Source organism: Idiotropiscis lumnitzeri, chromosome 18 (genome assembly GCF_059441095.1).
Source record: "Idiotropiscis lumnitzeri isolate Australia: NSW breed Sydney's pygmy pipehorse chromosome 18, RoL_Ilum_1.0, whole genome shotgun sequence".
In the NCBI taxonomy this organism is placed as follows: Eukaryota; Metazoa; Chordata; class Actinopteri; order Syngnathiformes; family Syngnathidae; genus Idiotropiscis; species Idiotropiscis lumnitzeri.
Genome location: NC_142408.1, coordinates 355,892 through 383,445, shown reverse-complemented (window position 1 = coordinate 383,445; position 27,554 = coordinate 355,892). Strand labels below are relative to the sequence as shown.

The following is a 27,554-nucleotide window of genomic DNA, read 5'->3' as shown; positions in this document are numbered from 1 at the left end:
CTCACTTTCAAAATAAAAGCACCGCAAGCTTTTGCATGTATTCGAAAGCCGATGATACAATACTATTTTAATTCCTGATCATATTCTTAGTTATATTTACATTTATAGCTAAAATTGCGAAGAACAATCCCGTGCAAGCACGTTAGTTTAATGTAAAGCTTTTATTTTTAAAGTTGCTCTTGACGTCACATAAAGTATAATCAGATATTGTATATTTTATGTTAACCCGCTAGAGCAAATTACATTTATGATGACCCCCCTCCCCCTAAAAAAGAAAAGAAAAAAAATTAATAAATAAAAAGGGCATCTTCGGCAAAACCAGTACCGGAAGTAATCCGGAAGTGATGAAACTGCATGCTCATCTAAAACCATGCTTGAATGGAGGTGACCTTAGGGTAGTAAAACTAGTTACTTTCTGCTCCCTCGTGTTCAGCGAGCGCCCCGTATTAATACAAACGTTTTATAAAACTATTAGCGAGAGGACATGGCGGAGGCTCACCAAGCACGCGTTCAGGCTGTGGTAGAGGAAATGGTCCAAAGCCTGGAGAGGGATCACATCCGCAAAATGCAGGTAGGTCTTCTGATCATGCACACTTGGTCGTGTGTGTACAAGTATTAACGACGTGTTCGTGCTTGCAGGCTCGCATGTTCAAGTGCAGCGCGGACTGCTGTGATCGACCCACGGACACCATGACTCAGGTGCATCAGTGCATCGACAGGTGTCACACGCCTCTGGCCAAAGCGCAGGGCCTTGTCACCAACGAGTTGGAGAAGTTTCAGGTTAGCGATGTAGACTTTTCATAACGGACTCTGCCTTGGTTTGTAGGATCTGCGTTCGAATCAGGATTCGTCCTGTGCAAGATCGGCATGGGCTCGCCGAGTAGTTTTCTCAGAACAATCAATATTAAAAGTAGACCTCTATTTTCCCTTCCTCCATCAGGACCGTCTGGCCAGATGCACCATGCACTGCAACGACAAGGCGAAGGATCTGTTTGACTCGGGTGCCAAGGAGCCCGCCGTTCGGTCCCTGATGGAGCGATGCGTAGGCAGCTGCGTGGACGACCATATGAACTTGATCCCCAGCATGACCCGTAGAATCCAGGAAAACCTGGACTCGATACCCCAATGAGACAACATCAATTCTTGTACTGAGCTCACTTGGAGCAGTGGCTATGAAGTGAAAGAGAAAAAAAAAATCAGGACACATGGCACCCCAACGGTCCAGAATGCCGTGGAGTTGGAATCAAGCAGACGGTGGTGAACTTTCACATTAATTTAGTACAGCCTATCACCCATGGTGGGGACGTTCGTTTCTATAAAACAATTAAACGTTTTAGAGTCAGACCATGACGGTAAACAATATTTGGTGAAAATATCAGCAATATTTCTTTTGGGGGGTGGAACACTGGGGATGGCATTTACTGTGTGCCTACAAGATAAATAGCTGCTGTTGAGCATCATTTCAAAGTAGAATATAGTGGGCCTCCCCCCAAAGGCCATAAAACGTCTTGTGTACCAGCATGAGTTGTCAAACCTCATCTTACAAATGGAACCACTGGAGTTTATTACCCCAAAAGTCGTACATTTTCTGTAATCTCCTGGGGAAAAATATGTCCAAAATGTCAAACACAAATGTTCAGTGAGGACTCACTCCCATTTTGTTTTTTTGTGATGGCAAAGCAGAAAACTGTCATACGACATATGAACGGGTCAGGCTGATGTGTACATTTTATCTAAACAATTCATTAAAAATCATTATCAACGTCACATGAGCTTTAGTTTTGTTACAGTACATTCGTTGTATGGCTTAAGGAAAAGATTTATGATGGTGCCAATTTGAACCCAGGACAGGTTAGGAAAAAAAACCAAAAAAAAGTGTTTAAGCAGAACAACTTAAAAGTCAACCAGTGTCTGAAGGGGAAAGCAGTGTAAATAAATACAGAAGCACATTTAGATGGTATCATAGCACCACAGCCCACATCTTTGGGCAGTTTTATTGGCAATAAACATAAAAAAGTTTTTAAAAAAAGGCATAAATATGTGAAATAAAAGCATTCGGCATCATGCCACTTGAGCATGAGTGACCGCTCAGCTTCTTTTGCCTTTCTTGACATTATGAGACAATCGCGGTTAACGGATGAGCAAGTGAAGAAATATTGGCGGTAATGTAAAAAAGGGAGCAGTCAAAGTGAAAAAAACCCAAAAAAGAAAAAAAGACTTGGATGTGTGCGTGCCTAAAAAGGTTACGTTTCTGTGAGTGTGAAACCACAAAAAAATAAATAACAAAGTGGACCCTTGTGATGAACGAAGCGAGACTGCCGGCTCATTGCAGAGCGCATCAGCGTTAGATTTGCTCCAAGAAAGTTGAGAGAGGTGACGACGATCAATTTTTTCTTGACAGTTTTTTACATGAACTCACACGGTGACAACAAGAAGCTTCTGAGTTGCAGATGTCCACTCACACCGAATGGTCAATAAGACAGGAAATGCGAATAGTTCCTCTTATTGAGTAAAACATTTGATGTCGCTATACAAGAAAAAGCACAATTCCAGAAAATCCTCTTTTTGTGATGACGAGGTGGAAAGTCCTCGTCTTCTGACGACCAGAAGTCCGTCCCGTTAATGTTCTCGTCAATTAAGTGAGGTGACCGGTTTGGGGAACACTGCCATCAACAGAAGAGTCCAAATGGAAAATGTTTCCACGTTGAGGTATGCCGTTTCATGACAGCGGCCTCCAAGTGACACATCAGTGACGTATCGGCCATCGGTGATGTCAAAGGTGCCGGCCGAGTGTACAAACAGCGGCTACGTTACCACAAGAGCGGGCGGCCATCAGGAGACGCTACGGGCGCTTCCCTCTTGCTCCGACCGGTGGTCGGCGTACGGCGACGTGTACAAGAAGTTGCAGCACACGTAAAGCGGGAAGGACAGCAGGCGGCTGTCCAGGTTCATCACCACGTATTCCTGAAGGTGGGACTTGAGTTCAACACCTCGGACACACTTTCTGAGAGGACGGCCCACGCTTACCGACCTGGTCCTTCTCCAGTGTGAGAAGCTGGTACCCGGTAGAGCGGCTGCACACCAGCTTGCCGAGATTGTCAAACGAGGCCAAGCGTAACCTGGACAAAACAATAGCAACAGAAATTGGACATCTGTTTGAGGTCATCATCGAGCGACCTACCTGCCTAGCCGAAGTACTTTGGCTCAAGTAGAAGTGACGGAAAAACGAATACACGCGGTTGCACAAGTGTGCATGCGGCTGCGCTAAGAATAAACCAATCACATTCAAACATGTTAAACGGGAGTCGGCACAACCGGGACCATTTCAAGAGCTTCTGATTAAGCCCAGATGAAGTTCAGACATTGTTGAGCCGCTAAAATTTGTCAATTGAAGGCCCCAGAGGATTCAAACGAACGCAGCCGCCTGCCCGCGTTCGTAAGAAGCAACTAAAAAGGAAAAAACCTTCTTTAATATGCTCCGTCAAGGACGTGAGCCACAACAGGAAGTGAGCGTGAGGCCTCGTGCGAACCTGTACGCAAGATGTCGCCTGGGCTGCAGGCTGACGGCGCCCCCGCACGGCTGACTTAGCGTGTTCCTTTTGAAGATGATGAAGCGGTTGGTGTAGGTCACAAGCAGGTCGAAACCAAAATTGAAACCGGTCCATCGCCAGCAGTACTGAGGATTACAAACAAAAAAAATTGGAGATAATCAAGTAATGACGTGATTAGAATGGCGTGTCACTCACATCTCCATCTTTGGTCAGTTTCCTGCCACACCTCATGCTGCTTAACTCAAATTCTTCTTTGTTGGCTTCCTGCGGACTAATGGTGGCCAGCGGTAATTATTCATTCAGTTTGAAGACATTTGGCACAATTTTCTCTCAGTCCAACTTTTCTTACCCATGATCATTGTCAAATTCTGTCCGCAACATTGCAAACCACTGCGTTTTGTACACTGCGGTCAACCAATCTGCAAGAGAGGGGAAACCAAACAACGGGCTGCAACTGCTTTCTCTTGAAAGGCCTTTGAACTGTCGTTCACCAAACGAGAGGAGAATTAGCAATGAAATGACGTATACCGTGAGGTAAAATGTTGTCCCGTTCTAGGATGCGTGCAGAAGCGAGGTCGTTGACGATATACTGAAGACGCACATATTTGAACACGGAGCAAAAGGGGGCCCCCTCCTCTGTGTTTAGGAAGGGGTCCCTCTCACACAAGTCTGCAAATTGCAACCACAAACAACGGTCGGAAGAACGTGCAAAAGGAAGGACGTGATTTTTTTGTATCCAAAGTGGTACCGGTCCTGCGCTTGCACAGCCAGGCGTCGGCGTCGGCCAAAAGTTGCTTTATGGGTCCGTCCCACATGGGGTTGAGCTGCAGGAACATCCACTGACCGAGACAAAATCATACAGGAGTGACATAACCACGCGGGGAAGCATAAAAGCAAAGATGGAATACCTTCTTCAGAGCGGTGTAGACATCCATCTCCACCTGCATGACGAACAGATCCGACGACTGGATGAGCTGCTCCATCATCTCCGTTCTGAACGAATAAAAGCCACAACGTCAAGTACGCTTGCCCAATCTAATGAGCTCCAAAATAAATACGAGCGTTACTGTGAGCAACGCCTCACACACCACACTTTCTATGATTTCAAATATTTAGGAAGCATAGCAAGCATAAAACAAAGAGAAAATGACGTACATATTGCAGTGTCTGTTTGATACTTGCATGTGCCTCTAAGAGGCGGGGCCTGGTCACTTCGGGATGGGTGCAGCTTTGGCGGGTTTTTTTTCTTTTTTTTTTCTACTGTTTTCCCAGCATTGAAAACGGCATCTGCATCCATGCTGTCGCCGTTGTTTTTTTTCTTTTTTAAATAATAAAATTAAACGTTTCATGACCTGCCAACCCAAGTGCAAGAATTTGATTTAAAAACAAGAGGCGTGTAGCAGAGTTGACACCCTGCATACTCACGCAGCAATCGGAGATTCACAGAATGTTTTTTGTGGGAGTTTGCTAGGTGGCACAATTCCCTCATTTTCAAATGACTTTTCATGGAAAACACATAATTGATGTTTATCAGCGTCTTTTAGGGTTTCAATCGGCGTCAATCATAGACGGACTTTCGCCACTTTAAAAAGTGCTCGACTCAAGACCACGTACCCAATTTCTTTCATCAAGTCCACATTTTGGTGTGTCATGAGGTTGTTTAGTAGCCACTCCAGACATCTGCACAAAGACACACAGCAACACACCATCAGCAAGGGAGAGCATTCTGCAGCACGTGACAACAATGTCAGGAATTTGCTCTTTTGATCAAATCCTCATTAATGAAACAATTTTATCAGTCATGTTTGACTTTCCTCTTGAACATTTTGAGGTCTGGTGGAAAATAATCACTGACTTTTTCATGACGGAGTCCAAGCCGTAGATGCAAGAGGACGCGTAGAAGCCGCACACGGTCTTTGAGCTGATGTTTTCTTTCATGGTCTCGCCACACTGCTGGATCAAACCGTCCTGCAAACACAACAAAAAAAGGCTTGATCTCATTGTGCCTTTATACCACATCAGCACCAGTTTACCAAAATACCAACAAGAATTCCCTTTACTGACCAGCTGTAGCATACAAGCGGCTGCAAGGATACTGACAACCCCACTGGGCTTGATGAGAACGTCGTCACGGTACAAGGATCCAAAGACGACCTGCAGGGCTGAATATACGGAAAAAAAGATCAATCAGGTGTCAGTGATTGGGAATCTCATAGCTTAAAATGTCCGCTCGAGGGCTGAAGTGTGAAGTTTCACACTCACTCAATTCTCCTTTCATGTAGCTGAAAGAAATTGTTGCCGTTTTATTTTGAAAACATTTTGAACCGCCGCACAATTTCAGTGGCCTTCTCACCTTCGACGTCAATGTTCTGGTCAGGTATCTCCAGGTTGATTTCCATCATGTTGGACTCCTTCCATGAGCCGCTGAACATGCTGGAGAAATAACCCGACTGGCAGGTGCCAAAAAACGGAAGGGTTACAATAAAGGTGACACAAAGGCTGGATTTACACTCCATGGTTCAAATGACAATTATGATTTTAAATGCCTGGAATCAGATAGCTTCCAAAAATAATAATCTGATACATGTCGGCCAATTTGAGTGACGTATGGTGTGCACTGCGGAAATATTTTATGACAGTTTGAAGTTAGCACCGCACTTAGATTGATAGTTTCTGTGATCTCAAAAAAGGCTATTTGATACGCATCTCGATAAATGGGCTTCCGATAGGATTCAACGATGTAATAATACATAAAGATTGGATTTGGTTTGTGAAATCGAAAGCAAATCTTTTTTTTTTTTTTTTTTTAAACACCACTAATACTACTGAGAGTGCATAGGTAATGATTTGGGGGATCCGCCCCATGTTCTATTTTAACAGAACATGCTTTGATGTTGGCAAAATCATAAACCTTACAAAAAGCAGTGAAGATATGAGCAAGCGATGATTCATTTTCAATGCAAATGCATTGCCTGCACAAAGACATGTTGCTCAACCAGGCCGCTAGAGCGCACGCGGATATCTAGGCAAGTTTATATGTTTAATAGAATACAACAAGAAGGTGACTCATAAATTGTTTTTTTTTTCACCTGGCACAGGTACAATTTATGAAGGTTCCACTCTTGTCCCAGCGCACAGATGCGAATGTCGCTGTTTTCTCCATTGAGGAACAACGTTTGATAAATGTAATTGGAGGTGCTTTTCAGTTTCTTCCTGTTCAAGATTAAAGACAAAAAATGCAATGCAAGATGACATGTGAGGACAGTTTGCGAATTGACTGATGGGCTTCTTGTTACTTGCCGACGCGGTGTATCTAGAATGGCGTCGTCGTCCTCTTTGTCATCCTCGCAGTCACACTGAGTGTTCCGTTTCCTCTTCCATTCGCATCCATGTTTGCGACTGCTTTCGCCGGTTTCCTCTGGTCCCTTCGAGGACTGAAATCTGCTTCCCATATTGCCCATCTTTGCCTGAACAATCAGGTAAAAAAAAGCAGGTTAAAAAACAGTGACTGACTTTGCAATATTAACATTTGCACTTTTAAGACAGCGCATCTCACATTTCGCTCACTTAATCAAAATACTCCATAAACATGGTTTTAGTCCAATAGAGTTATTGAACAAGTTTGATTAGCTAATCGTTAAAGCAACACAGTGGTACTTTACTTCCAAAACAGACCTCAACATTTCCCTGTATCTGATCAAGTGACAATTTAGTTCGTGGGTTCGACGTGCACAACCTACAAGGACTGAACACCATTTATCCATGCTGCAGTGGGCTAAAAGGCTGCTGCTCTCTTACAAGTGACTGTACATCTATATGATGTTTGATTTAGCATATTCAGCACGAACATGTTACTTACCTTTTGACGAGGACGGGGTCAATCGAGGAGGTTTGACGTGGGACTTTAAAACAAAACCACGTTTGTTTATCACCTAGACAGCTGAGAATGGATTTGCTCTACGGATTACCATTCAAAAACAAAGTCTCCAACGATGACGGCGTCGGCCGTCACAAGATACGCCCTGACAAAAGCCTGTAAACCAGTTACATGTTGTCCCCCACACACAAAAAGGAGTACAAATGGAAACTAAGACGTATGCCGAAGAGCAACAATACTGAAAATCTGCTGTTGTGATCGTTCTTCTTCTTCTCTCTTTGCCTACGCGAGGCTGTCAGGCTCACTAGCGCCTCTTATGTCAGATCGGCAAAGTACACTTGTAGAAGAATAAATGGCATGGTTAGAAAAAGGACATTACATTTTTTAAGAGCATTTTCAAGACAAAGCCACCTCGCAAGATCAGCAGCTCAAATTATAAAGCGGCCAAGGTAATCTTATTTTCATTTAAACATTATGAAACGGAACCAAATTCTGCTCGATCATACACTGTTTGCTGAATTTGTTGAATAAATTCTCTGCGAGAATCCAAAGTGCACAGACGATCAATATTTGGCATCATGCCCTTTTAAAGCATTTTTTAGATAAAAACGCTTAAACGGGAATTTTAAATAAAATAAATAAAAATGTAAAACAAACCTTATTTGAATGAAAATCCTGTACTGGATATATTTCATAGCATTTGTTAACAAATGTGTTTTATGCTACCCGGATATGACGTCTAAAACTTCATTTTGGGGGCGGTTTTCAGAGAAACAGCCAATAGACGACGAGTTTCTCTCCGACAGCATTTCCATGGTCCCGCCCCCTTGTCAGCGGGCGGTTTGGGTCTGCGTGGGACTGTGACACGTAAGTTGGTCTGTCTGGTTCACTCCCCCGGGCAGGACACCTCCACCTTTACCTCCGGCCAGGACAGCCGACCGAGATTTTTTTTCTGAGCCCCTGCCCCGAACCCACTCCGCCATTACTGCTTTCATTTCAACAAGTGAAACCATGAAAGCGAGAGTCGCGAGCGCAGGTGAGGTTGTTAGCCTGGCTACGTGTTGTAGTTTTAATCAATGTAATAATAAACACGGAGAATACGAGTCATTAAATCAACTTGCATTCAAACCTAAAGTTGCTACATTATGTACTACAGAGGTGATTATACGCCTTATTTTAAATACAAGCTCATGTAAAACCTGTATAATGCGTGTGGACGTCTTCCAAGAAGGTTATTAAGACGTTACTATAATAATGTAGGTGCTTTCGTGGGCAGCGATGGAGAGCGAACAACTGCAAAAAAGGCCGCAGCACTTAAGAAAATAGCACCTCAAAGTAAACTGGAGCAGCTCTTCGGTTTCAAGAAGGAGGACTTGACCTCCTGGTCCAGCCTAGTGGCCCTTCTGAACCGGCCCACGGACCCTGCATCTTTGGGCATCTTCCGCTGCTTGTTTGGTGAGTCGTGAGAAGTGGGAAGCTTTGGAAACAAATGACCTGCTGTTTGAAGGTGATCAATATCATGATTGTGTGTGCGCAGGACTGCTGATGGCCGTGGACATCACACAAGAGCGTGGCCTCAGTCACGTGGACTACAAGTACCTGGACGGTGCCCCCGTGTGCCGCTTTCCACTTTTCAATTTCCTGAAGCCTCTTCCCATGGACTGGATGTATCTGGTCTACCTGCTGATGTTCCTCGGTGGGTTGCACATTTCATACGTCTCTGTGGGTGTGGCACTGTTAACGGACATAATAGCGCACATGCTATTTGTGGTTCTTGAATCCCACTCCCAGAAACATCCTCATCTCGTCACTCTCTTTTTTTGATCGATATTCTGAGAGTACGTTCATAATGACTTGGTTATTATTACAAGATTTACATTCGGGGCCTATACAAACTGAGAAACAACGCTCAAACTACATCTGTTATTTTTGCTTAAATGTGTTTGTGTGTGTGTCTCTCTGAAGGTGCGTTGGGCATCATGCTGGGCTGTTTGTACCGTCTGTCCTGTCTAATGTTCATCTCCACATATTGGTACATCTTCTTCCTGGACAAAACGGCATGGAATAATCACTCGTATCTCTACGGCCTCATCGGATTTCAACTCACACTCATGGACGGCAACAGATATTGGTGAGTGGTTGCTTTTTGCTAAACCAGCTGGGAGGCTTTTTGCGTTGATGTCGCTTTTTTTCCAGGTCTCTCGATGGCTTGAGGAGACCTTCCATCAGAAACGCACATGTGCCGCTTTGGAACTACACGTTGTTGAGGACGCAGGTTTGAACATTGCGACCAATTATTTTCATCCATGTAACGTTTCAAGTTGTCTAATGGTGTTACTGTTGTCTCTAAATAGATATTCATTGTCTACTTTATCGCTGGTGTGAAAAAGCTGGATGCCGATTGGGTGGAGGGATACTCCATGTCGTACCTGGCGCACCATTGGCTGTTTGATCCCTTTAAGTAGGCGTCAATCACAACGAGCTGCTCAAGTCCCAGCTCACTCAAAGTCACCGCATTGATCCCATTTTCAGGGCGATTCTTCCCGTGGAGTTGGTGAGTTTGCTGGTGGTGCACGGGGGCGGCCTCGTGCTGGACTTGAGCGCCGGCTTCCTGCTCTTTTTCGACGCCACGCGGCCTTATGTGATGGTCTTTGTCTCCTACTTCCACTGCATGAACTCGCAGCTCTTCAGCATCGGTGAGTTTGTCTGTTCACTTTTATTCTTACCGTGACGACAACTCAAGCGTTTACGGTTTAAGTTGTTCATATAAAGTACTTTATAAATCCTCCCATCTAGCTTGTCTGTCCACTCAGAGGCCACATTCTTAAGTATTTGTTTGATTCAAGCATGTACAATTAACTGATTTAAACACACATTCAACTTGAAACTAAAGTTGTTTTTAAAAAGATATCACGTCAAAATGTACATGTTATCATGGATGAACCTATTCCCGTTGTTTTCCGTGGAGCCTTTCTCCAACTATTTCAGTTCATTGGAAGCGAAACACATTTGTGGCTTCATGCCATCTAAAAGACGCCACAAAAGCCCCGCCTGAATAGAAAAACTGTCCAATAATTGCAAGTATGTTTAAGTCAGACTACATTTCACCTGAGAGATAAAATTTACATGTCAGGCAGAAGCTAAGATTAGCCGCATGTGCACTTCCGGTGCTTTTCTTGAATATGAAATCAACGGTAAGATTTTTGGTTTTAAAGGTTATGTCATAATATGACTTTGGAACAAAAGTCCGCAGTTTGTGACCGATTTAAACTATTAATACTCGCAATTCTAAAGATTTGGGGAGCGCCTCGACGACTTTATTTCTTGCCCCTGCCGATAACAACACATTACAGTAAAGCTCTGTTGAAGATCACCGCTCATGGCGTGCGACGTTAGCTTCACGTTTCTCTCCCACAGGCATGTTCCCATACGCAATGCTGGCGACAAGTCCGCTGTTCTGTTATGCCGACTGGCCGAGAAGGTTCTTCGGACGCTTTCCGGCATGCCTCAGGGGCGTACTCCCGCTCACGTCGGCCAACCCCCAGCCCAGCTCCTCCTGCGTTTACCACGAGGCCCCCGGCAGCGGACGCCGGCCGAAGTCGGCCGTCTCCAAAACTCCAAAACTCCGATTTAAGCACAAGTTGGCGGCCGTTTTTAGTCTGCTCTACATACTGGAGCAGTTTTTCCTGCCTTACTCCCACTTCATCACTCAGGTACAAGCACTTCTTTGCATTAACAGCATATCATCACTTGTTGCGACAGTTTCGGGAGCTCTGGTTTTCTGTCAACAAAGCCTTATCATGTTGAGCAATGACGGTCAGCAAGGTCACAGGCCCGCCGATGGGAAAAAGAAAAAGGATCATGGCTTGGTCTCCGATGTCCTGATCCTTTGCTTCTCTTTGGCAGGGTTACAACAACTGGACCAACGGCTTGTACGGGTACTCATGGGACATGATGGTTCACTCTCGTAGCCACCAGCATGTCAAAATCACATACAAGGATGGGAAAACGGGAGAGGTGGGATACCTCAACCCGGGGGTGAGTTAGTGGCAAAACAGCATCTTACTCGAGCGAACATACGTACAACATTCATTGAATCCAAAACACAAAGAAAAGGAGTGAAGTTGCTTTTTGCCAAAACCTTAGCACGTATATTTTCACTGCGTGTGTGTTTGCGTATGACAGGTGTTCACACAAAGCCGGCGCTGGAAGGACCACGGCGACATGCTGAAGCAGTACGCCACGTGCCTAAGCGACCTCCTGCCGCGCTACAACATCTCCGAGCCTCAAATCTACTTTGACATCTGGGTGTCCATCAATGAACGCTTCCAGCAAAGGTAACGCTCTCGAGCTCGGGACCAAGCGACGCCTTCGCTTGGCTATGTGGCTTTTTTTTTTCTAAAACCAAGCTATCCGTTATCCCAGTGAAATTGGATCATTTCCCGCGGCCATGAACGTGTGTCAGACAGCGCAAGTGTATCAAATGTTGTGCTTGGCTCGTGCGCCTTTTCAAATACTCACTCGGAGCCCCTTCCAAGGATCTTCGACCCGCGCGTGGACATCGTCGGGGCCGATTGGTCGCCATTCCGACCCAACGGGTGGCTGATGCCCCTGCTGGTGGATCTCTCGCCGTGGAGAAGCAAGTTCCAGGAGATTGAGAGCACGTTGGACAACCAGACGGAGATCGTCTTCATCGCCGACTTCCCAGGTTGACGCCATCGCCTCGTCTAGTGACTCAACTGCTGCTACACGCGTGAAATGCGTGTGTTCCTTGCAGGTCTCCACTTGGAGAACTTTGTGAGTGAAGATCTGGGGAACACCAGCATCCACTTGTTGCAGGGTAGCCTGAGTGTGGAGATAGTCGATGAGAAGAACAACTATTCTCTGCAGGCTGGGGAGAACATGCAGGTAAAGAAAAGGACAACATTGTGTTTGTGGACATTTGGCCTTCTTATCACAAACAAGTGTCGGATGTGGCGCAGGTTCCTGCCGGGGCTTACCACAGAGTGTACACGGTGGCAGGGGAGCCATCTTGCTACATGTACGTCTACGTCAACACCACCGAGGCGGCGCTGCAGCACAACTTCACCAAACTGCTGGATCTGCAGGAGCGCATTCGCAACGGGACAGGTGAGATTCTAAGCCATTGGCACCGATCAGCCATCCCATTGAAATCTTTTATTTTGGTTTTTTTGAACCCTCAAATAAATTTGGTTTAAAATAACAAACGCAAATCTCAGAGTTTCCAGTCCACTTTGATTTTTAGCGTCTTTTGTCAACTTCAGCATAGGTTGTCTGTTTCTGGAGTATAACTAGAGACAGATTTGAATTTGCAACCCCAAAAGAGTTGACTTGAGTCTTACCTGAACAGAAACGGAACCTCTTCCGCCCGAGCTGCAGCCTCTCATGTCGAGCGACGACGAAGACGGCGCTGAAGTCAATGCAAGCGATCCCGTCGTGAGGCTCTTCCTTAAGCGGCAGCGGCGCATTAAGGAAGTGAAGAAACGCAGAGAGGCTGGCGTGCTGGAAAGGCTTGAGCGCTTTACCGTCAAGAAGTACTACGCCATACGACGAGGGTGAGTAAAGCGTCTTTTGTAATACAACGACTGACCAGTAGGAGGCAGACACCAGACTGCCGGTAAATACAAGAAAGACCAAACAGTCGTAATAGAAGAAGCTAGGCTAACTGTTAGCTTATCTGGTAGCTACATTGTGGTTTAAAACTCCGCCTTTTTTATTGTGGAAATGACTTGGGCGGGAAACGCGTTGCGGAAACACTCAACACAATTAGTTACTCTTCAATTTACGGTCCATCGGGCAAATTGCCTTTCGTTTCGTTTCACTTCCCAATCGCGGAGTTTGTGCCTCTTCTGAACTTGGTGATAACCACACACACACACACACACACACACACACACACACACACACACACACACACACACACACACACACACACACACGTGTTTGCGATTGTAAATATTGAACAGTTTGAACGTTTGCAGTTGTCGGCCTCGACTGCGGAGTAAAAATCTCTTCCAACACACGCCACAGGAGAAACACTCAGGATAATCTTTTGCCTAGGTGAGTGTCCACCTTATGTTTTGAACCCTGTGTCATCGTTTCCTTTTCCTTTAGATTCTTGATGACCGCCATAGCCGTGCGAAACCTGGCGGTGGGTTTGCCTCCGCTTGAGCAGCTGACGAAGGAAGTGGCGTTTGCCAACATGAAGGAACCCGAGGCAGAAGGAAACCACGACGAGCGGCTTAAAGATGAAGTCAGTCACGGAGAACTCTAATCATGTGACTGCAGGACCTCCTCGATCCGGAGTGTTTGTTGGTTCTACCTGACTGTTACTATGGGAAACACGCACGCGCCAAGACTGACAATGGACATTTTTATACTTGTAGTTGTCATTTCAGATTTCTTCTAAATTAGGAAAAGTCACCATTTTTCACTAACAGATCATGACGATTATTTGGGCTGAAATGGGACCCGATGTCTTTTTTTAGAGGAAAGGGATTGGAGTTGGATGTGAATGTTCATGAATTTCAGTTGTTGGTCAACTTTGATTTTGTTGCTGTGATTCAACATCAGTTAAATAAGCACATTTGTAACTGTTGATTTCCATATTTCCTTCAAACAGTGGCCAGGCATGGTTCTATCTCACATTGGTTAGCATGTGCGGCTCACAGTCAGGAGGTCTGGGTTCGAGTCTCACGTTCTCCGTCGCTTTCCTCCTACATTCCACAAAACAGGCATGTCAGTTTCAGCAAAGACGAAACTATCCTGTCTCCTGTTCACCCGCGATAGAAAAGACGTGCCGTCGATTACACTATTTGAAGAAATACGGTCGACGTGAACAGGTTGGACACAAACCTCCACACTGTGAGTAATACTTTGTCAAGCCTTTTTACTCACTTTTATAAGAATAAAAAAAAAAGCCTGTGATGTCAGTAACATTGTGGTTTTAATCATAAATGAGTCCCTTTCATCCATCCTTTGGCACATTGTGACTCTTCACACATCCGAGCACAAAAGGGACAATAAGCCCGACACGAGAGGACATTTTCTTTTTCACTTTTGTTCAATCATTCAGTACGCGAAGATGAGGTCTTACAAAACTGCTGCGTTGACATGTGACATCAATTCACAACTTTGATCGCTTCCAGGACATTCTTTTACATCGGACAACAAACAGGAGCGGCTCACTAAATTTGAATATTTCATTCTTGTAGTTCAATTCAAAAAGTGAAATTGATTCACAACAAAGCAACAAATTGACCATCAAGAACTTCCATTTGAAACAATCAAAATGATTTTGGAAATCAGGCAAGAATTGGCTTTCTTAAAAAAATGAAAGTGAACTGCAATTCATCGTGAGGCATTGATTTCCAATTCCACAAAATTTTATTTCATTATTTGCATCCCGTCTGGGACATTACTGGTACTAGTGTCATATACTGGCCATTAAGACTTGAGTGTTAAAACAAGCTTTTTTTTTTTTTTTTGTCAAAACTCATTAGGAAGAAATCATCATGTCATCGGTTCAAGTGCAAAAATCAAAGTAAGGTCAGTCTTCTGGGTTTAAAATGAACCCAATGTCCCTTTAAAGTCCTTGGTGACCCGGGTGCTGGGATTTTAAAGGGAGTGGCACTTCCCTGCTCTTTTCTTTTTTTTTTTAACCAGGAAACCTTCAACGCCTCATTTCTCATGTGGCTCCTCAGAGCAGCTTGTATCCCTCAATCATTTTGGGAGTCAAATAAGTATACCCCACACATGTGAGCTGCCTCTTTTTCTCAAACGTCTTTACCAGATTATGAATATATATATATATATTTTAGAGTGTAAAGCATGTTAAAAAGACTTCAAACGATCATTTTGCTGCTTCAGTCATTTAAAACTTCTGGATTTACTTCATTTATCTAATTCAATTACCTCCGATCTATGATGACGTGAAAGTTTAAGCAAAAAAAAAAAAAGATTCATCACCGTATTTTATCTTGAAACCAATGTTAATGAGGTTTCACTTTTCTAAGACTTGCTTCCTGGCAGACCTTTTTCCCCACTTTTTGTGGCTCTACCGAGGCTGGAGATCAGCAAAGAAAACTCCATGGATGACACCTTCAACCACAACGTTTGAAAATGTATCTAAAAGTCATAAAGGAAAGGCGGGGGGTGCAGTGGGAAAGCAATTAAAATCAGGGCTTAAAAATGAAATATATATAAAGTGCCGCGGCTGGCCTGAACTCACCGCGTGTATCTGGCAGCAGGTATGGGTCATTCAGAAACACCATGACGGGCTGATGTGAAAGTTTACTGAAAGTCACACAAACAAACCATCAATGTTTTTGTTTTTAATTATTTTGACCGACTATTAATCGTATTTGAACAATGCAACAGAACCGACTCACCTCGATTCCACTGAGTCTGTATCGAAAGACCTTAAAGAAGGCAAAACGGAGGCTAAGGCACAAAGCCTTCTAGTGGACAGACTAGTGACTTAACACAGAAAGCCACAAAAACAAGCTTATTTTTTTGGGGTCTGAATTCAGCTTCTACTTACCCACAGCTTTCCGTCTTTGGCAGGGAAGGGAAATGGCGGATATTGAGGAAATCCAGGAATATCTTTGGAAGAACCTCATTCTCCATAATTATAGTCTGGCAAGACAGAGAAAACAGCAAGAAAGAAAGAAAGAAAAAAACACAGCATTGTTACTCTGCGTGGCAACTTGTTCAGCTTTAGATGAACAAGAGCTGCCAGTAGTTTAAGCACCATGAAAGTTATTCAATCATCAATATTTTTTAATTTTCAATTAACAAACAAAGTAGCACTCCACAGTGTTATACGTCGTAAATGCACACAGCCGTATCATAATTCAATATATGTAAAGAATTAAACAGTTTATGCGTTATGATTTTACATTGCGCTCTTTATGCAATGTGTGCCTTGGCCACCCGGGGGCAGTAAAATACAGATATAGAAAAAGACGTTGTGCAGTCAAAGCTGCAGGAACACGAGTCGTTTTTCGCAGAGAATAGACGTGTTGGTGCAACGTTTCGGTTCAAATACCCATTGCTGAAATAGTTATAAATACTATGTGCCTTGGTTAAATATGCATTATTGCCTTTGTTTTGTGATCAAACCTCAAGTGGGAGTGACAAAGAGCCGAAAGCGAGCACTGTGTATTGAAATGTTCACCACATGGTAATATCAGTTCATTTCGATCTCATGTTGAGATCTCAATGTAGCAAATATACAAAATGGCGGTCAAGTAAGTGTAGTGCTGGCGAGTACCTGCAGGTAGAGCTCTAGTCCTTGTCTCCTCTGCTCCAGCACTTTGGGAACCCAGTTCCTCACATGCTTGGACGGAATCTCAGGCGGTTTTATGCTTTTCTTTAGCTGGAAACACCAAAGAAAAAAAATTAAATGGAGTAAGAAAACGGGCGCGCACACACACACAAAACATTTGAAAGTTTACTTCAGGTTGTTAAATGTTCTCATTTGTTGCGCCATTTTAGACTTTTCAGATGTTTTCCACTTTAATTAATTTATTTAATTAAAAAATACAAAATGCATACCCAATTAATTCCCTTTTTTACATCTTCCTCCGCTGGTTGATTTATTCAGTTATTAATGAGCCTTATAAATAAATGTAACATATAAATGCAACCTTCTTGTCAATTATTTTTGGAATTCAAACTAGGCCAAGGGCGAAAGATGACCTCACGTGAACAACAAGTGTTCTGTTGAGAGGCCCCACTTAGAATAAAAAAATGGGAAGAGGAAGTACTTATGGCAGAGCGTGCAAACAAACTGATGATCAGATTTTTATTTTTTTTTTTACAGCTCAGATTTCCTGTATGTGCTCCACAATCCAAAATTGTACGGCCACATTGTCGTACATCAGCCTCAGGAAAGTGTACATAGAATTTGTTTTGGAGGAATTTATTTTCTCTTTTTGCAGTTTTAGTTATGATGATGATGATCATGGAACATTACAATCCGGTAGTGAGTTGTTCGGGTCAGCAAGGCCTTCTCCGCTTGCCTAAAAGCTATCGGAAGGCAACATTTATACTGGCTAATATTTGAAACCGCAATTGCATTGGATTCAGTCAGGAAAATTCAAGTAAATAATGCCAGGCCCACATGGAACATTTCCAAAATTGGATGTCATTCTCCATGACCTCATAATTCGCCTTTTAACTATAATATAGACAAATGAAGAGAAATACAGCACTCTGTTCCGCCCGCACATACTTTTTGGTCTGTTCTTTCCGCTTCGTAATTCATATTAATATTTCCACAATAAATCATATGATGTTCATACTAAAAGAAAAAAAAAAACAACAATCCCAGATAAAAGCCCGTACATTCTACCCAAATTGTCACATCTGTTGACTAAACATTTCCGAATCTGCGTGATGACGTCATACCGCATGAGACGTGCGTGATGCTTAATCAGCTCACCATTTTATGCAAGGAGTGGAATTCACTGTAGCGTTTCTCAACAGCATGTTGCCTTCCGCTTGTAAGGACGTCAATTCGAAACACCTGAAAGAGAGGAACGACCATGAAAAAAACGGGATGTTTGCATCCTGACCCACTTACGAATGACGGCTGCATGTGTCAGTGATTATCAGGAGGAAACGTGGCGATGACAGTTAAACTTCCTCCTGTCAGTCCCACTCTTCCCTACTTGTGAAAAGGAAAGGTTATAGCTATAATGAACATACATACAAAACAAATAGTCACAAAACCTGAAAATCTTTAAATCAGTGTTTCACAGCCGGTATTGAGCCAAGGCACCTATTTTGCAATGGAAATAATGAGGATCTTGTAACAATGACATACTCAGTGAAAACTGTGGTTAGGGTCTATCAATTTTGGAACGGAATGAACAAACACAAGCACACATCGTCATAAAAAAGACAATTGGAAAAGAAAGCAAATGTTTGTTAATCACGATTAAATAAATCAAAACTACCAAAGAAGAGAATGATCCTCCATTTCGGAATTAATTACCGTGTGCTTAATGAACGCTATAGTGCATTGTGGGAAACGTAGTTTTCCCAAATAGCCACCCAATTAATAAGCGACACTCGAACGTTTCTACGATTAACTGCCTGGAGTGTCCTTCAGTTTGAAACTTCAATTTGGGATGGCACAACAGAGAATGCTGTTGTTGTTGGAATGTCAACGAAACAGAGTACAAAGCACTGACAGTGCGTAATATAAAAAGCCATGAAGTAGAAAAAATGATACATCGCGAAGAGAACAGGTGACCACAACACGTAACATACAAGCTCACCGTGTAGCCCCTCTCGATGTGGTTGTTTTCCGAACGAAAAGACGGAATGGACACGCTGATAGGATGCATAACGACAACTCGTGTTCAGATCCTTAGCTACAGCATTTACTAGACATACACACTCGCGTGAGCTGCGCCTGCAGCCTGACACTTTTGCGTGTCCACGCACGCACAGTTAAAGGTAACACTAGCCAATTGAACCCCGCATTAAAACAAGTACGCTAGTTTATACTTGCGTGCTAGCTCGCTCGCCTCGAGAGGCCACTGCGCGGGGCTTCGTGACGTAAAACATAGAACATATCCCACAATGCAGCACGTGTTGGACGCTTCTTGTTTGGAGCCAGAACACTTCCGGGTACTTTGCGCGTTCGCTGTACCTTGAATAATGTGCTTTAATAGAATGACAAATGTAAAATGTAATAAATACAAATGATTTGCTGTCACTGAGTCACATCTAAGGTTCTTTGTAAACTAATGTAATTAATATTATTATTATTATTACGGACCGCTGTCTCTTTTCAAGGACGAACGGGTCGATTGCTGATGACGTCTGAAGTCCACAAGGAGTGCGCATGGAAGTACCTGTACTGAACACTTTACTTTCGTTAAAATACATTTTCACATACTAAGTCCGTTAGCGTCCTCTAACGGCGATTAGACGCATCAACATAGTGAGAATGATTTCATACCGATAGTTTGATTCTAGGTTACAGCACAATATTGAACCACAACGAACAAGAATATAAAATATGTTCATAATAAAAAAAGTAGATGATGAATAGCTAACGTCTATATAAAAAAAGTGTCACAAAACAGGTTCCTATAGCATATACTGTACATACAATACAATTTTTATGGCGCATTTCACAACAGACGGCGCTTTCAATATGCTGTTTCATGACATGAAAGGTGGAGAGTGAGACAGAATAGCAGTTCTTGACACACAGAGAAACACGAGCAATCATACAAGCGTAGACACAAAGGGAAAGACAGGCGAGTCGCTTCAAATCGATATTTCTTGCAAATTATACATTATCACAAACTTTTATTCAAATAAGACTGAACACATTTTGCTATAAAAAAACATCACTTTCACTGTGATTTAAAAAGTAAGGCATGTTATTGAATTATTTGAAATCAATGGTCATTTTAGAGATTTGAATGTTTTTAATTACAATACTTCACAAGAAAGAAGAGAACAAACAAAAGTAAAAAATAAGATAAAGAGTCTGTCAGAAGGAAAGTAGAAAAACAGGACGTAAAGGAAAATAAAATCCAAATCTTAAGAAAACCATTATTGAAGGCATATGGCATGCATTGAAAATCATTTCTATTATGTCTAACAATATAAACTATGAGTATTCCCACACTTCAAACGGTGTTAAACAATGACCACTTGTCTTTTAAATATTTTCGTATGCAGTCATCCCCAATGTCAGCCACGCAGTCAAGATGCTGTGAACGATTCTCTTCTATTAATACCTGAAAAGTAACATTGGATCACGATTAGGAGACTGCGGGCACTTCAAAGGATCACGGGAAAGGTGTGGTGAGTCGGTTCTTACGTTGCCATGTGGCAACCAGACAAGTAAGCGTAGTTGCCCGTATAGCGGACGTCGCAACGCACGATGTTGTTGGTGTAGTCTTCCTCTGGCACCTGATAGAAAGGATTCACACTGACCTGCGGACAAAAAAAACGGAGAAGATAATTCACCATAACGTTGCGGATGCAGTAAATGCGTCTTGGGTGACGTTGGCATGCGGCACACCTTGAGGACGTAATTCCCCGGTTTCACATCGGTGATGTCAATCCACTGACAGTCGATGTCTGCGTTGTAGGTGTCGTAACATCCTGGACTCAGACCCTGGATAATGGACAGCACCAGTTTGAATCATCTGGATCAACTTTTATTTCACTCCTAGTTTGATATTGCCAATACATCAACAAAACAACTTTTTCATGAGGTAGGTAACAAAATGCCATCACCAAATATCACAGGAATCTAGATCAGTGCTTCTCAATTATTTTCTGTTACTCAGCAAGAAGAAAACCATTTGCGTCGCCCCCCCCCCACCAGCCACTTTCCGCCGCAACTATAAATAATAGCATTTTTGTTGCAAAACAAACCGACACCGTCGAGTTAATACTCGCTGCGCACAATCGGTAATGAGAGCGCCACTGCCACCTACTGGAGTGGAGGTGCAATTACACTTTATTGTAGTAAGGCGGGGGGGGAGCATGTTCCCCAGGTTCTCACGCGTCCCCCTTAGCAGGGCGGTCTTGTCCCACTTTTGAGAAGCACTGCTCCAGATAATGTACCGAAATAGTCGTTGTGCACCTGCGTGTGCGAGGTACAAGCGTAGCGCCTGTAGTAGCCGGGGTCACAGGATGTGTCCTCCAGGCAGAAGCTGACTTTGTGGCCCTCGGCGACCGACCGCTGCGTGGTTGAGTCCAGCAACTCGTAGCGACTGAACTCGTCCATGCTGTGAAAGTGCCTGCGGGTCCACATTGCCGTGTCATTACATGCGTGCAAATATTCGCCAACATCCACACAACTTTTACTCCCAAGACCGCCTCAAAAAATACATACCTGTTTGCGTCCCCAAAATAAAGAGCACTTAAATCGGGATTTCATTGATATTGCACATTAGCTATGTATGTAAAAAATGTACTTTGATATTTTTTAATGGTTTCGAGACTGAATGCAAACGTATTGTGCCGGACTTAAAAGTTAAATACAAGCCAACGACTTGAAAACTGCAGCGTAATTCAAGTTGAAAAGGAAAAAACACAACAAAATTGAAAAACGAGGTATTCTTTTCGACAATAAACCTTGGAAATAGTTTTGTTCACGACAAACAAATCAGCTGATTTTGGAACCCCAACAATACAACACGACTCACATCAGCGCGGCCACATGCTTACCATTTAGAAGGAGTTGTACAAACAGTTGATTTTTTTTTCCCTCCTCCACACATAACTTTGGAATGAGGTCATTTTTTTTTTTTTTTTTTCAGAATTGAGAAGCCAGTTAATTTTCCATTAGGGGAAAAGTGCTCATGACGGCTGTTGGTCTTACAATGTCTGCGTCAGGGTTGTAAATGTGAAGTTCGCCATCAATCCAAAGGCGTTCTTGACCGAGGAGGCAACAATCGAGCATTTTTCCTTCCTTCCGATCAAAGTCAGCAAAGGGCTCGTCGTCTCGCACTCCAAAAGACTGCAAAATGTGGCCAGTAGTGACCCTTTTGCAGCGCACCCTCTAATTAAGTTATTTTTAATCGGATGTTTTCTTTTTCCTGCCCTTTAATTGTATTTATATTCCTTTTTTCTGAAGCCGAGACGTGATTGCTTCTTACCTGAGTCCCGAGCAATTTCAGTCAACATCGAACTTTTGAACAATCCTGTTAAATAAAGACAAGGCAAACAGAACTTCCTCATCGAGCCCGTCACCAGCCCCAGAGCCAAAGAAGTCATTCTCTACAATGTGTGTCGACTTACTGGTGACAACTGTGCCATTCCCAGGCGTAGCGCGGCCTGCTGGGCCGGAAGTCCGCCGTGCCTTGGTTCTTGACTCTCTGGGGGAAACGCAGCAGCGTTCGGGTGTCATAGTCTCGGGCCAAGTAGGCCGAGCTGCAGGGAAGAGAGAATATTTGTTTTGTTTAGTTTTTTTCCCGCGATGCTGTCCTGACGTGAGGAGTCGCCCCAGAAGGAAAACGGCCTGCGCTTAAATGGCGGGTGGAAAATAGCACGCAGGCACGTGGGTGTTTGGGTTCGCTGATGTGTTCACCAGACCGGCTTCTTTTTCCGCAGGCAAACTATGATTAGCTTTCGTCCAATCCGCCCCCGCCGGCCCCGTCACTGGCAGCATTTGGCTCCTTTTACCTCCTCTCACAGTCGCGCAGGGGCAGAGCTTGACCACGAGCGCTTTAAAGTCACGGCTCTCATTCGGAATCACGCTAACTGCCGTGTTGTTTTGTTTGGTTTCCAAACCACCCTTGGCTCACCTTGACAAACAGTTTTCCTCCGCGGCGCATCGGAGGTTGTACATGGGGGTGCTCTGCACGTAAGCAGCAGTCTGAATGTAGTAGGGGTCAAGCACCAGGTCTGGAAGACCTGCAACAAACACACGATGATTTCAAATGAAATACATTTTCAAGACGTGATGTCACTTGAGAAGCACAACGTTCGTGAGCTGCAATGCAAGAGTTGACTTGACAAAGATTTTATTCCAATACAATGTTATGAAAAGTGCATCATTGTGGTTGGAGTTGGGTCTCTTTCTCGTCATTTATAAACTTATAATATGGAAGGATTTATCATTGCGAAATTCTATCGACAGTACAAGTAGGACATGAGCGCCATCTACTGGTCACTGGTGTTGAGGCTTGGCGGAGGTCAGCAGCATTTGTGACACCGCGTTGTATTTGACTATTTTCTTAACTATGATTCAGTTCATCATATTCAGTATAGCTAGATTCCGTATTTAGTATTGAACATTTGATTGGATTCATGATTGTTTTTCTTAAATCTATTGGTCACATTATTTTTTTTATTGGATGTCATTTTATTAAAAAATATTTTGATTTTGTTTTTCATTTGTACTATTCAACATGCTACTGCATATTTAATATTTAAATGTATTTCATTTAATTAACAGTTATTAGATTGTGCTGTGTTAATGCTGTAGTTAGCAAGATTTATTTATAAATTGTGGCTGCACTTTCGGTAAAGTCAAAATATTAGAAACAGACAATAAAACTCTTTTTTTTTTTTTTTTAATATCTATATTGGCTGGCAACCAGTTGAGGGTGTACCCCGCCTAGTGTCCGAAGACAGCTGAGATAGGCTCCAGCACCGCGCGACCCTCGTGAGGAGAAACGGAACAGAAAACGGATGGATCGATACGTATCGTATCTATTGGATTTGATCGGATTGTGCAGGTCTACATAATTCATTGTCTCGATGGTGTCCAGAGATCCGAGCCCTCACTCTTACCGTACTGATGGTACCTTGTGCCATATCCCGGTCTGGATGATCTGGACCTGGGCCTCTCGTACACGTCGTAGTAATTGTAATAGGGGTTGTCGTGGTCCATATCGTAGGACTTGGACGGGTCGTAGGGGTCGTCGGCGAGCATCACGTCCTCCTTTCTGGCCTGAGGCGGGCTCACGGTCATCTTGGCCTGGGTGTCGTTGCTCCGCTGGCTCTGGTGGCCCTGGACCGGGACCGGGACCGGGACCGGGACCCGGCGGTGCTCCCTGCCTCTCACCAGCCGCTGGAGCGCGGGTGGGAGCGCGTCGGAGCCCGACCGGGCAGCGGTGGGCTGCTGCGGGGTGTCCGGCGCCCGCTGCTTGGCGTCGCTAACGATCGTGATCGGTCTCTGCGCTTGCGTTTGCGCCTGCGACGCGCCGCGACGCCTGGCCGGTTGGTACTCGGCGCCGTGGCTTAAAATGCTGAAAATGTTGCCATTGTGAGACCACTGCAGTGTCTGCCTGGGAGCGGCTCGAGGGGGATTCCCTTGGGGGGTCTCGGGGGGCCTCTGGCAACGCGCACCGCGAAGGGTCAAGACAAATAAATAGACGCACACGAATGCGTAAAGCGGCGTGCCAACGCGTAATCCCATGTTGGACTCACTCGCGACCCTGGCACTTGTCTTGCTTTTCCTTTACAAATCCACCATGTCAATTGCAAAGCGAACGTGGAGAGCAAACACTCGGCAAAAGAAAGTGTGAAAGTTACATCTCTCCAATCCTGCAGCCTGCGCATGCACTTCGAGATGAGGAGGAGGAGGCGGAGTTGTGAGTTGGCACGATGGGATCGTTACACAAGTCTCTTACTAGTCATATAACAACTGAATACGTGACGTCAGTCTGAGCCCACTTGGCCAACTAAATGTCTTTGCCATTTTTGCACTACAAAAGCACCCTAACGAGAGGGTGTCAAAGATGCGGCCCGCAAACGGATTTAATCTGGCCGGCAAGAAATGCGAGAAAATTAATTGATTCAACCACACATTGGATAGTTGAGCTTCATTGTATTTATTTATTGTTTGATTTTTAGTTCATATCATTCTGTGTTCTATACAAAATGCATACTTTTCTTTTATATGAAGCAATATGTTTACAGTGAACCAGGACAGCATACAAATAGCGCTAATCTGCATATTTACATAATGACGGCGATTGCTTTTTGTTATCGATCATAATTTTACTGGTCTGGCCCAATTGCTAATGGCTTTTCCTCCATGTGGCCCCTGAGCTAAAATGAGTTTGACAGCCCTGATTTAGTCGAGTCAAGTCAAGTCCATTTTATTTGTAGCGCCCTAAATCACAAACAGTCTCAAAGGGCTTTTCATAACCGCAATCGACATCCCCGATCTTAACCCCCAGGAGGGCAAGGAAAAACTCACAAAACCTCATTCGGGGAAAAGTGAGAAACCTTGAGAAGGGACCACAGATGGGGGAATCCCCGTTTCCAGGATGACCAGGCTGCAACGGAGGCCAAGTGGGCAACGTTGGACACATCAAATGATGCGACACAACGTTAGCTTGAATGTTAGAGGCCAACGAAACAAATTCATGTCACAAATTTTTGGCTCGCAACCCAAAGCAAAATAAATCCAGTGAAGTGTCTTAACTTGAAAAACTCTCGTAAATTGGGTCACTTATGAGTCCATCTTTGTCTTACTTCCATTTCAATTGAGGTTCCATTCTACTTTGATTTCATTTTAGTTGAGAGGTGATCAAAATATACAAGTACAGCAAAATACTTGCTATACATTCCGAAGTTTTAAGCCGCGATGGCATTTTCTAAACTGGACGTTTTTGTGGTCGGCATTAAATTGAAAAGCGTTTCGTTCAAATGTTCGCCGCTAACGCCGAGCTCACTTTGGGAAAGGTGAAAGCCTTTCATTTTCCCTTGCTTAGGAACAGATGCTCGAAGAGGATGAGCAACTCCCGCGGCTTGCCGCGTCATTCCAACACAGTCTCGCAAGCATTTCTGCTGGCGTTTTGCACGCATTCACCGCCGGTCATACGCGGATGCGAAAGGCTTTGATTGGGTGCCGTTGAGCTGTGATTTGCAGGCAGGGTCAGATTGGCGCCAAAAGTGAGCGATGAAGCCGACGCGGTGACGACACCTGTAAGCTGTTCACATTTTCGCTCTTCTGTTGGCCGCCGCGCTTGCGTCAACTGTGGTCCCCCCCCCCGTGCAATCTGCAAAACGGGATTCCTGGAGCATTGAGAGCTGCATTCTTTCTGCCAAATTTTCAAACTTCTGTGGTGATTCTTATTTTAATTTGGCCTTTGAGCATACAATACCATTTTATTTTTAAAGTTTATTTCGCAGACTGCATATAACCAGTCGCTTACGGATTTTACCACGACAAATAGAGGGGCGGACCCCCCTGAGGGGGCGCGTGTGACCCTGGGGAACATGCTCCAACGCCCCCCCCTGCCTTACTACAACAAGGTGTAATTGAACCTCCACTCCAGTAGGTGGCAGTGGCGCTCTCCTCACTCATTGTGAGTATTGTAGGCTTGTTTTACAAAGAAAATGCGACTATTTTCTTGTTGTGGCGGAGAGTGGGTGGTGGGGTGGGGGGCGCAATTTTTTTCTTCTTGCTGGGGGGGGGGCGTAACAGAAAAGAATTGAGAAGCCCTGGAATCGTTTTCTAGTTTCAATTCTATGGTTGTCCGTGAGTCATTTTGGAGCGAGCCACGGTGGAACGTACAAATGGGAAATAAATGACAGTACTTTTGGTTCATTTATTATTCGAGGCTGAAAAATATTTGATTTTGAAGAGTGACGGGCTCGGACTCTTGAGGCATCTTGCAAATGATCTCGGTCGCATTACGCGAATATTAAACCCACGAGCTTGCAAAATGAGTAAAAAAAGAGAGCGTGCACAAAGAGTGCTCTGCACAATATACGGTGAGCGATCAATAATAATAAAAATAAATATGAAAAGAGACTCGTCGTGGGACTCAATCGATTGAATGCATTCTTCTTCTTCTTCTTCTTGTAGTAGAAATGGGCGGCGAGGAGCAAATCATCTCTCAACTTGGGGTTCTACTGTCCTCAGATAATCAGAACATTTCAGCACGTTTCCTTCGGGTAACGGCAGCTACACGAGACGTCTCAGATAACAGACAACATTTCACATCCCTCGAGGTGTGCAAACTGATGGAAGCCAAATGGAGTCGCAGAAGCATCGAAAAAGGTTTCTTCCCTGCGCGGCGCCGCCACCACATAATTGGAAGTTGATGCTTCGTCTTTGCAGATTGGCAGAAGAGAAATACTCAGTGGGAAAAAAGTTCCAAAGTTTGACCTCAAGGCAATATTTGAACGCCTTTTTGTGTTTTTCTATTCGGCAAGCACTTTGTTTGTTTTCACTTTTGCGATGGTGCATGAAAAAAATTTATTGAGCGAGTCATACGGAGTTGCAATGGGAGATTTTTCATTCATGGAATTTTCACTTCTCTCATTCCCGCACACATCTGTAAGGAATTAGCCAAGTTCTTTTGTTGCTGGAATCCAGCTCAAGTCCACATTTTTGGCTGTTCAATTGGGCGGCAGGAATTTGAAGGATGAATTACAACTGGCAGAACATGGCCAGTGTTTTTTTTTTTTGAAAGAGTCAAAATATACTCTGGTGATCCGCAGGGCTGTTGTGTAGGGCCACTGATGATCGAGCAAAAGCCAGATTGCAAGCACTTTTCTACTTCCAAACCATGTGATGGTCATTGGGCCTTTTCAAAGAAGAACAACCACAAGTTGTTGGAGTGAGGTCTCCATTTTCCCATGATACTAAATTT

At 44.0% G+C, this 27,554-nt stretch overlaps 5 protein-coding genes across 8 annotated transcripts; 2 read left to right on the top strand and 3 right to left on the bottom strand.

Moving 5' to 3' along the window:
* Positions 1-326: 326 nt before the first annotated feature.
* timcc (TIM double twin CX3C motif chaperone) lies at positions 327-1,767 on the top strand. Its single transcript, XM_088280703.1, has 3 exons — positions 327-571; positions 640-780; positions 941-1,767. The coding sequence occupies exons 1-3, from the start codon at positions 485-487 to the stop codon at positions 1,127-1,129; spliced, it is 417 nt and encodes a 138-aa protein (XP_088136829.1). The 5' UTR covers positions 327-484; the 3' UTR covers positions 1,130-1,767.
* Positions 1,768-1,949: 182 nt separating this feature from the next.
* gmcl1 (germ cell-less, spermatogenesis associated) lies at positions 1,950-12,570 on the bottom strand. 3 transcript variants are annotated; one of them, XM_088280701.1, is made up of 17 exons: positions 12,429-12,570; positions 11,950-12,319; positions 9,028-9,162; positions 8,758-8,905; positions 6,641-7,018; positions 5,905-6,001; positions 5,616-5,713; positions 5,407-5,519; positions 5,166-5,231; positions 4,460-4,544; positions 4,300-4,390; positions 4,080-4,220; positions 3,901-3,970; positions 3,747-3,822; positions 3,531-3,676; positions 3,032-3,119; positions 1,950-2,964 (listed from the first exon to the last, which is right to left on the bottom strand). In XM_088280701.1, exons 5-17 carry the CDS (start codon positions 7,010-7,012, stop codon positions 2,833-2,835), a joined length of 1,575 nt encoding a protein of 524 aa, XP_088136827.1. In that variant the 5' UTR covers positions 7,013-7,018; positions 8,758-8,905; positions 9,028-9,162; positions 11,950-12,319; positions 12,429-12,570; the 3' UTR covers positions 1,950-2,832. The 3 variants fall into 3 exon arrangements, with proteins under 3 accessions (XP_088136827.1, XP_088136825.1, XP_088136826.1); XM_088280699.1 differs by having other exon boundaries at positions 7,411-8,905; positions 12,429-12,566; XM_088280700.1 differs by having other exon boundaries at positions 7,411-8,905; positions 11,950-12,273; positions 12,429-12,533.
* Positions 7,784-15,205, top strand: ggcx (gamma-glutamyl carboxylase). Its single transcript, XM_088280698.1, has 16 exons — positions 7,784-7,877; positions 8,198-8,464; positions 8,689-8,883; positions 8,966-9,124; positions 9,394-9,559; positions 9,625-9,703; positions 9,783-9,889; positions 9,961-10,124; positions 10,846-11,141; positions 11,335-11,466; positions 11,614-11,765; positions 11,967-12,136; positions 12,206-12,336; positions 12,411-12,558; positions 12,800-13,004; positions 13,564-15,205. Exons 2-16 carry the CDS (start codon positions 8,440-8,442, stop codon positions 13,721-13,723), a joined length of 2,289 nt encoding a protein of 762 aa, XP_088136824.1. The 5' UTR covers positions 7,784-7,877; positions 8,198-8,439; the 3' UTR covers positions 13,724-15,205.
* snx24 (sorting nexin 24) lies at positions 14,377-19,051 on the bottom strand. Its single transcript, XM_088280702.1, has 7 exons — positions 18,738-19,051; positions 17,897-17,980; positions 16,724-16,828; positions 15,992-16,086; positions 15,840-15,869; positions 15,680-15,744; positions 14,377-15,576 (listed from the first exon to the last, which is right to left on the bottom strand). Exons 1-7 carry the CDS (start codon positions 18,804-18,806, stop codon positions 15,506-15,508), a joined length of 519 nt encoding a protein of 172 aa, XP_088136828.1. The 5' UTR covers positions 18,807-19,051; the 3' UTR covers positions 14,377-15,505.
* An 833-nt stretch (positions 19,052-19,884) lies between these two features.
* On the bottom strand, positions 19,885-24,508 carry loxa (lysyl oxidase a). 2 transcript variants are annotated; one of them, XM_088281975.1, is made up of 7 exons: positions 23,734-24,508; positions 22,743-22,851; positions 22,237-22,368; positions 21,077-21,233; positions 20,507-20,602; positions 20,303-20,418; positions 19,885-20,219 (listed from the first exon to the last, which is right to left on the bottom strand). In XM_088281975.1, exons 1-7 carry the CDS (start codon positions 24,359-24,361, stop codon positions 20,213-20,215), a joined length of 1,245 nt encoding a protein of 414 aa, XP_088138101.1. In that variant the 5' UTR covers positions 24,362-24,508; the 3' UTR covers positions 19,885-20,212. The 2 variants fall into 2 exon arrangements, with proteins under 2 accessions (XP_088138101.1, XP_088138102.1); XM_088281976.1 differs by lacking the exon at positions 19,885-20,219 and having other exon boundaries at positions 20,299-20,418.
* Positions 24,509-27,554: the final 3,046 nt, after the last annotated feature.